Source organism: Carassius gibelio, chromosome A11 (assembly GCF_023724105.1).
Source record: "Carassius gibelio isolate Cgi1373 ecotype wild population from Czech Republic chromosome A11, carGib1.2-hapl.c, whole genome shotgun sequence".
NCBI lineage: Eukaryota > Metazoa > Chordata > Actinopteri > Cypriniformes > Cyprinidae > Carassius > Carassius gibelio.
In genome coordinates this window covers 2,281,410-2,292,014 of record NC_068381.1, presented here as the reverse complement: position 1 = coordinate 2,292,014, position 10,605 = coordinate 2,281,410, and the positions used below count along the sequence as shown (strand labels likewise).

At 31.3% G+C, this 10,605-nt stretch overlaps 1 protein-coding gene across 1 annotated transcript; it reads left to right on the top strand.

Annotated features, from left to right (window-relative positions):
- The first annotated feature begins 3,171 nt into the window (after positions 1-3,171).
- LOC128021989 (putative claudin-24) lies at positions 3,172-4,924 on the top strand. The gene has a single exon (XM_052609186.1). The coding sequence runs from the start codon at positions 3,432-3,434 to the stop codon at positions 4,092-4,094; it is 663 nt and encodes a 220-aa protein (XP_052465146.1). The 5' UTR covers positions 3,172-3,431; the 3' UTR covers positions 4,095-4,924.
- The last annotated feature ends 5,681 nt before the right edge of the window (positions 4,925-10,605 follow it).

Here is a 10,605-nt window from a genome sequence, read left to right as displayed (position 1 = left end):
GAAATAAAGAATATAATTTAATAAAATAATGCAAAAATACATCATTACTAAATATTAATAATTTATACAAAAAAATTTACTTACTGTCTTTTAAGTTTTATCTTTTGAGCTGTTTACCATTTTCAAAGTGCTTCATAAAAATATTTCATGAATTAAAGAAGTATATCTAATAAAATAAGCTATAATATGCCATTTAATAATACGCTTCATTTAAAAATTAACTCAGCATCTTACAATATTTATTTTTAGAATTTTTTATTGTACTTTCTAAAAATATTTTATGAATTAAAGAATAATATCTAAATAAATGATATAATAATACATCACTACTAATAATACATAATACATAATTTATTAATTATTAAGCTGTCTATTGTTTTCAAAGAACTAAATATAAATATTTTACGAATTAATGAATTATATCTAATAAAGTAATGAAATAGTATGCCATAATTCTTTTTCTATAGAAAAAATAACCGACCGTCTTTCAAGATTTATCTTTTGAGTTGTTTAATTTTTTTTATTGTACTTTCTATCTAACTTATGAAAAATATTTAATCGATTAAAAAAATAAATCTAATAAAATAATATGTCATAATTTATTATTCATATTTCATACTAAAATAATTTTTTGATCTGTATATTATTTTAATTTTACTTTCTTAAAAAAATTTATTTTGATTTTAAATCGTATAAAGTAATGCAATAACAATACTTCATTATTTAATAACAATATTTTTATTATTATAACATAGCCTCAGTTTTATGTGGATGCAGTTGAACATTAATATTTGTAACAGAGATGCAGTGTTTATTTAACAAGGACAATATTCATCTTTCAGTACATCAGCAAAAATAAATAAATAAACTAAAAAACACCATTCTTGTAGATCAAACCCAACATTCACATTAAAATAATAAATAATAACCCAACAGAAATTATTCCTGCAAACCTATAGTGTTGGATGAAACATAGCAGATTAGTATTCTGGATTATTTTGTGCATTTAATAAATGAATATAATAACCTCACAGAGCTCTGTACATCTCACATTAAATACAGCAGCTTTCACTTTAAAAACACATTGTTATAACTACTGAAAGTAATGCATGTAAAATATAAATATGACAGCAGTAAAAAACAGTTTATCTTCACGCCGTCCGCTTTTGGTCACACTTTAGTGCATTTACTAACAGATCAGAGAGTGAAGTCTAGTTAAACATGATGGATTGGGGATCCTGGCTCATCATTTGTGCCATCCTGTGTCTCAGAACATCCTTCTTAGTAATGATTCCCAGCAAACGTCTGACGTGAGACAGAGAGAAGAGGTTTTAGTCATCAGACGTTTAACCAAACCTCTGATTAGCTGATTAGACACAGTCCTCTTATCACATCCGTTTGCCTTATTTGACTCGTTAAAATGAAGTCTACTCCATTTATGTGTAAAACCAGACTACATTTAAACAGGTCAAATCAATGTTAAATCAGCATTAAATTACATTTAGAGAAGTGATTTTATATACACAGAAAGCATATTAAATGCAAGGAAAGTCTCTAATGTCTGAATAGTCATTCAGTGTAAGACATATTTATGTAAACTATTTTATGAACTTATATAAAATATATCAAAGCAAACTGAATTTGATTGTATTTTAAATTATTAAACTTGGTAGTTTGAAGGATAAAAGCCAATGATTTAAAATGATAATTAATTAGTATTTTAAAGCTGTACTAACGATTCTTGATTTTTTTTTATTGATTTTTATCTGTTAATCATAGTACTAGTCATATTTTTGTTAATTAAATAAATAAAACAGGACACATTCTAATATATTCCTATAAATGAAGTACATACACTTTGGGGGGAAGAATTTTGAATGAAAGAAGTCTCTTATGCTCAGCAAAGCTGCATTTATTTTATTAAAAATACAGTATAAAATGTTACAATATTTTTAGAATTTAACTCAGCTGTTTTCCATGTGATTATACTTTAAACTTTAATTTATTTCTGTGATGCTCCGCTGTATTTTCAGCATCATTCCTTCAGTCTTCAGTGTCACATGATCTTCAGAAATCAGAATAATATGATGATATACTGCTCAAAAAACATTTCTGATTATTATCAATGTTGAAAACAGTTGCACAATATTTCTGTGTAAACTGTGATACATTTTATCGTTCAGGATTCAAAGATGAACAGAATGTTCAAAAGAACAGCATTTATTTGAAATAGAAATTGCTACATTTTAAATGTCTTTACTGTCACTTTTCATCAATTTAATGCATCTGTGCTGAATAAAAGTTTCATTTCTTAAAAAAATTAAAATAAATAACTACATGTTAAAGCATTAACTAACAATGAACAATATTTTTTTTACAGCATTTATCAACCTTTGTTAATCTAAGATAATAAAAATGACCATGTTCATGTTAATTCACAGATACAACTTTAGCTTTTAATAATGTATTGAGATCACGTGAATAGTTTAATTAATGCTGTGTAAGTTTTGTTCATGGTAATACAGTGAACTAACATTAACAAATTAAACATTATAGTAAAGTGCTACCAAAAAAAACTTACTGACTTACTAATAATATATAAAATTAAATATCTATCTATCTATCTATAAAATTAAATATCTATCTATCTATCTATCTATCTATCTATCTATCTATCTATCTATCTATCTATCTATCTATCTATATATATATATATATATATATATATATATATATATATATATAAACATTGTCAAATTAAATAACTGGTTAACATATAACGCTGGTCAGTTTTATGCTAAGTAGCCCCGCCCACAGTGAGATCTCATTGGCCAAAGCCTCGCATATATTAAACGAACTTTAAAACAGAAAGTTCCGCTCCTTGATTCTGATTGGCTGAGCTGCGTTCCAATCTGTTTACATTTGATATTGTAGAAACATTGGCGATTAATGTTTATACTCTATACATCATAACGATTCATTTCCTGGTTTAAATAGCTTTTCAATGTCCCTCTCAGGAAAATCACATAAAGCCTAATTAATCGTGCGCTGCTGAAAAGCGAGAGCTGAAATTGTTTTAAGTCCAGATTTACAGAGACAAACAGATCTGCAATTTTCCTTTTCAAACTGTTCAGTTTTCAAGGAACAGTACAAGTTGCACCGTGAATTAGGAAAGCGAGCGTGTGCCATGAATCGAACTCTCGCCTAATGAGTATGGCGCGTGTTTCGTGCCAAAAGCGGAGGACGCGCCATAAACGTGCGCGTGTTTGCGAGCGCCCGGCGTGCGTGAATGCTGCTGTTGTTTGCGTCACTGTGTTCCGAGAGAGACCAGAGCTTCTGCCCACCCGTCCCGGGATCACTCGCTTTCACTGATGCAGCTGTCAGAGCTGTGTACTGACTAGTAGAGCGAGAGGAGGAGGAGAGCTGTGGTCATGGACTCTGGATTATGGACTCTGGAGCTGCTGGGTGTGTTTTTCTCGCTGACCGCTGGCTTGTGTTCTCTGGTCACCCTCATGTTGCCGCGTTGGCTCACGCTCTCCACCGAGCTCCTGCCCACTGAGAGCTTCCAGCTGGGACTGTGGGAAACCTGTGTGGTTCAGGATCTCGGGGTGACTGAGTGCCGGCCGTATGATAGTCTGCTGGGTCTCCCGTCGGACATCCGTCTGGCCCGAATCCTGATGTGCACCACGCTGGTGACTGGTTTAATCAGTCTGTTATTTGCCATCCCGGGCATCTACCTGGTGAACAGCTGCAGACGCACGGAGAACTTTGAAACCAAAAGGACCTTGAAGATGCTTGGGGGGATCTTCAGCATCGTCACGGGCGTCATTGGTCTTGTGCCCGTCTCGTATGTGGCACATCTGACAGTCCTACGGTTCTTCGATGAGAGCGTGCCGAACGTGGTTCCTCGCTGGGAGTTCGGAGATGCGCTTTTCTTTGGCTGGACGGCAGGGGGGTTGCATTTGGTGGCTGGTTTCTTGCTGGTTACTTCATGCTTGGTTTTGCAAGACGAAACATGTTCGCTTCACCAATCTATAGCGCTAAACAGAACTCGTCCAGAACAATCTCCACGCAGGAGGACAGAATATGTGTGAGATTATTGATAAGCACAGTTTTGCTTCTACTAATGTTTTGCGTTTTGCACTGAAATTATCAGATATATTCGAAGACTGTACATATAATGCTGCTGTTTAGACTTAATTTTGATTATAAATCATTTTCGTGAATCATTTTATAAGCTCAAACCCAAATCTGCACGTGAATGTGATTCTAATGAAAACACACACTACTAATTGTGAAAATTATGCAAACTTTCCGAGAAAGTGCAACTTAGACTTTTATGACTACAAAGTCATATATGAGAGACAATTTTATGCTAATTATCCAAATGTTACTGGAAAACCAGATGCAAGTGTGTTTTTATATTCAAACAAAGAGTGGTTGAATGAGAGAAATATGTTATTATTTTACCTTGCGTTCTCTGAAGTGTCAAAGTACCAAAGTTGATGATCAATTAATAAATCAGCTGAATGTTCGTATCTCTCATGTGATGTATGAAGGTGCAAGTGATTTTTCAGATTTATTATTATTCTTTTTTGTGCTTGTGAAATGTCAACAGTTTCCAATTACACAATAATATGTTTTCGTATTTATTCAGGTTTGTGCAATTAGCTTTTATTGTTAATTATTGTTAATTTTTGTTTTACTGTTTCTATTGTTAAAAACAGTAAATTGAAAAAACTATTTTAAATACATAATAAATTAGTTTTAGTGGGTTTCAAATGTCTGAGAAAATGCTTTTTGCATTGAATTTAGCATTTTTCTGACACACGTTTGTTTACATTGATCAGTGGCTTTGAAATGGTAATCTGAAAATGTTATTTCCAAGTGTAAATCTAAAACCGTGTTCCTCTCAGACTTTTAAACTCCCTTCCATTTCCGAACATTATATATGTGTTGTGTGTTGTGTGTGTGTGTGTGTGTGTGCATGTGTGTGTGTGTCCATATTTTAGGGCAAATTCGAGGATTTGTACCCAAAAGTGAGCTAAACCTTAATTTGGCGACATCCACATTTGTAAAACTGGTATAAAAATATAGTTAAAAAAAAAATGTTTAATTGAAAAGTGCAAAAAGTATATTTAGATGTAAGGTGATCGAATATACAGTTTGCAGAGTATAAAAACCTTCATGCCTATGGGATGTCCCCATTTAGATATAAGTTTAGTGAGTGTGTGTGTATAAAACTGTGCTACCGAAAAGCAAATGCTTAATGTTTTGAGCTCACTAAATATCTAAAATAATATAAGTTTTCACTCAAATATGTTTCTTTTTTATTCGAATTTGTGCAAATTCTTAGTTTAAATCATACATATTAATCATCATAAATTAAGAAATAATATTTAAAATAATGCTTAATCTAAAACCACTGGTTAAATGCTTTATTTATTTATTTAATATTTTTTTAAATTAAATAATCTCATATATTTTTTTAAATAAGATTTTCCTTTTCTATTTTTCATGTTAAATTTATTTTCATTTAGTGAGTTTTTTTTACATCATGTTTGTTTACAAGCTTAAAACTTTATTTCCAAGTTTAAATACATTGTCATTGTATTCCTCAGACTTTTCAACTCCCTTGCATATATTTACGTTATATTAAAAAAGTAAAACGAATCACATATTATGAACTGAAAAGCAAGAGCTGAAACTGTTTTAAGTCCTGATTTACAAAGACAAACAGATCTAAAATAGACAGTATCACGATGAAATGTGTAATAATATAAATTGGATGTGCCAGTTAATAATTTTTTTATTAAGGAAAAACTTAAAAGGAAACAATGTGTAATACATGTTCTTTGGTGGAAGCGGGACTTTTAGTATTTTTAATAGCAACAAAATTGCATTACGTAATACAATAGTTACAAGAGATATCTATTGACTTTGAAAAGTGTGTGATCTCTGAAGTGTCCTATGGATCGGAGCCCATAAAAGCACAATGTTCTTCATGAGGAATGTGTCTTTGATCATGAACTTTCTAAATCCCTTTAGCTTCTCATCTGAAGTGTTCTGGGTTCATGCTGTCAAATCAAAGTTCTCTTTGTTGTCTTTCCACAATGGACTCATTATAATTTTGTATGCTAATCTTCCCATCTTTACATACAAAGGTTTGTTCACTGTCAGGAGCGCATGGTGCCAACGGCTTCCTGCCCACTTCCTTTATGATAATCAGCCATATGGATGAACTCTTCCCTCATGTCCTGATTAAAAAATTACCATTGCAAATAATATTTATATTTGAGATTTATGTGTTTGAACCACATATACAGTTTCCATTCATTTGGATTATACAGTTTGAACATAAACAAATAAACATAACGTGAGGCATTTTTTTTTCAGTTATGAAACAGGTCAGATTTCTGCACTCAACAACAAAATAACCATGGCATAGCTTATGCAAGTATATGCATCTATTTAACTTATTAAATAATCAAATTTTCAAAATGCATTTATTCAAAATGCCTAGAATCAGCATAAATCAATTAATTCAGTTTTGGAACAAGCAATATTCAGTTATTTAAAATGTATGAAGTTGAAACAAATGTATTTGATGCTAAATATATTAACCTGCTTAAATCACAGTATTATTTCTGAATGGAAGCCCATTTCTGCCATGGAATACAAAAAAGGGAATTGCAATTTTTCTCACGATTAAGCAATATCCCACAACTCTGAGAAAAAAAATCCAGAGAATAGCAAGAGGACAAAATTTGAGAATTGTGAGATATAAACTCAGGATTATTATTTAGTTTCTGAACTATGAAAGCCTGCATCTGCCACAGAATGAAAAAATAAAATAAAATAAAAAAGGTAATTATTATCTCACAATTTTTACGACTTCTTGCAGTTTACATCTCAAAATTCTGACTTTACAACTGCATTATATAAACTCACAATTCTGAGAAACAGAAGTATCCATTTTGAGAAATAAACTTGCATTGGCAAAAAAAAAGTTGGAACTGAGAGATAAAAAGTTGCATCCAAAACTGTGAGATATAAACTTTTAAATGACTTAGAATTGACAATAATGTAAACCCAAAATCACAAGAAAAGTTTTTTTAATTGTTTTATCCTGCGGTGGAAACACTGAACACAAATCTGTGTATACTGAGCTTGTATTTGGTCCTGCTTTAGGATGTAAGAGAGGCCTTTTGTTCTGCTGCAGTCAGTCTTGGCACAATGTGGAGCTCAGAGAGAACTGCTTTGGCACAGACTGTACTTCCAGCCTAACAATTAGTGCAGTGATCGTCTGGAGAGCGTTTCACGTGCCCTGCCACTGCCATCCTCCGCTCCAGTTCACATGAGCCGGGTCTCCGGGGGTCGAGATGTGAGATCCACACCTACAGCCGTGGACCCAAGCCAGAGACTCAGTGACGCAAGTTCAGTCCACTTCCTGCTACATTACTGTTTCCAGACTCAAGGATGTTTAATCAGGTGTCAGGAGATCCACCAGAGTGCATGTAAACCCTAATCAAACACACCTAAACGAGCTAATTGAGCACCAATTTGCACCCAATCCTTCCCAAAATAAGTGAAGATTATGTTAAAGTACAATTAGTGCATGCCACAGTACTTTAACATTTCAGTGTGCATTTGTGCATGGTTTTATGGGCTAAAATTACCCATGATACGATGCACAACTAAAGCAGTTTGTGACAATTCTCTTTAACTTGATTAACTTAACTTTAACTTGATAAAGTCTGAGGTTTTGAATATTTACACTACAGGTCAAAAGTTTGGAGTTGGAAATATTTTTTTCTGTGTATTTGAAAGAAGTCTCTTCTGCTCATCAAAGCTGCATTTATTTGATCTAAAAATATAGTCGAAATTGTGAAATATTATTACCGTTTAAATGAAGTGTTTTTGATTGCAATATATATTAAAATTTTATTTATTCCTGTGATCAAAGCTGAATTTTCAGCATCATTACTCCATTCTTCAGTGTCACATGATCCTTCAGAAATCAATATGCTGATTTGCTCAAGTTTGATCAATTACAACCCCACATTCAGAAAATTAGGGATATTTAATAAAAAGCAAATAAAAGCAGATTTGATGAGCAGAAAATACTTTTTTCAAAAACATAAAAAAAACATAATAATTGCAAACATTTGATCAGAAGTGTACATGTTAAAGATGGTTATTAGAGGCCTGCAGAATTAAAACTTATTAACCTCATGGCAAATGTGAACCTGGAGCAGTCTTAAGTGTAAATTTATCAAAATTTAGATTTATACATCATCGTTATAAGCTGAATAAATACTCTTTCCATTGATGTATGGTTTATTAGGATAGTACAATATTTGTCTGAGATACAACTATTTGAAAATCTGGAATCTGAGGGTGCAAAAAAAATGATATTGAGAAAATCATCTTTAAAGCTGTCCAATTTATGTTCTTAGCAATGCATATTACAAATCCAAAATGACTTTTTGATATATTGACAGTAGGAAATTTACAAAATATCTTCATGGAACATTATCTTTAATTAATATCCTAATGATTTTGGCATAAAAGAAAAATCAATAATTTGACCCAAACGATGTATTGTTGATTATTGCTACAAATATACCCCAGAGACTTAAGACTTAAGGTTTTGTGCTCCAGGGTCACAAATATCCTTATAGTAGTATACTGTCAATAGTACTTGCTTATCACTACTGTAGTACATACTCTTAGAGCAAAATAACTTGATAGATAGAAGCATAAAAATGTAATCTGTTCCCTCAGTTTATGTCCATGTGAAGCTTCTTACCCAATTACTGTTTAATAAAGCTAAAAAAACATGCACTGTCCTTGCAGGATCAAACAGAAAAAGATAAAGGAGATAATCCCTTTAATACCTTCATTGACCTAATCATCAGGATTACAGTCTCTCTCATAATTCCCTGTCCAAACCTTTATCTTCTTCCTCAGTAATGAAGCATTTCAGTCACTTCTGCTCTGGACTGTGGGTTTATAACCAGATAACAGACTGATCTCCAGCTCCTCATATTTTTTACTTTCTCAAACGTTCAATAACATCAAGTGTCTCAAACTTAAAACCTAATAAATAAAAAATATAAGCCTATTTATACCTATATATCTAAATCTATATCAAACAGAGCATGCCGATATCAACGCCAAGGTCATAACTTTGATTCAGTGAAACCATGAACTTATTAAAATAATGCAAAGCCACTTTGGATAAAAGCATCAGCCAAATGCATGAATGTATAAAGTATATTTTTATAATAACTATGTGAATTTTGTAAAAAATATGTCTGTGTCTGATAACAAAATTTTTGGTATACAGCAACAGCACTGTGAACAATGACAGACACTTTTAACAATTCAAATATATTACATTTATTTATTAAATTTAATTTATTAAATTTAAAAAAGCATTAAATACAATGGCAAAGAACAAAAAAGCAAGGAAAAAAAGAAAAGGGAAAATAGAACAAATTATAATTTTTTTTGAAAATAGAGTTCAATTAGAATGTAAACAGGTGAAATAAATTATTTTTATATATATATACATATCCACCTATTTCAACTTTTAAACAGGTTCAGTTGCTGTCTTAAGAATAATCAATTGTATTCAAGGTGTATACAAGTTGTACATCTACAACTATTGATAATAGAATAGTTTTAGTTTTTTTGCATGCAAAATTTCACTTAAATTTATCTTAAGTTAATACAATGTCAAATGTGCATTATTTTCCAAATTATCCACAGTATTGTTTAATTAATTACCGATTACAAATTACATACAGAAAGTGTTGTTAGGAACAATCTTTCGGATTACACAATGTTTTCCAATACTTTTAGACGATTTTGATCTGAACTCATAAGGAAGCATTTTCCATTCTTTCTCAACTTGATTAACTCAATTGTTCCTGTGATACATTTTATTTATTTAGATTCTTTGATGTATAGAAAGTTAAAAACAGCATTTATTTAAAATAGAAATCTCTCGTAACATTACAAATGCGTTTGTCACTTTTTTTCTTACTTTTTTATGATTAATTAAAATACAAATTTTCTTCCAAACAAATCTTACTGGCTCCATACTGAATGGTAGTGAGAGTATATATAAATATATATTTCCAATCAATATGCATCAAATATAATTGTTACAAATGAATTATAATAAACCAAATTTAATCATATTACCATATCAGCACTGATCTGTGAGCTTCTCTCGATGTAAAAGTGATTCTTCGCTCAGCATTTCTTAATCTTAAACTTCAAACTTCCTGTTGTTTATAAATCTTCTGTAAATAAGCTTGTGAATGTTTCTGTGAATGATTAACCACGGCTCATGATCACTGTCAGCATCATATAATCAAAAAATGAGGAATCAGTCTCCTCATATTGGAAATATAGTGACTCATAAAGATCATAAATCATGAATGTGGGTGAGGTTTCAGAACGAGTCATTAAATAATTAATTATAGACCATGATATTCTTGTTTACAGCAAAATATTGATGTTCTGTAATATTGAAATATTGACTTTCTTACATCGAGTGTGATATCAAACAGACAAATGAATTGTAACCCA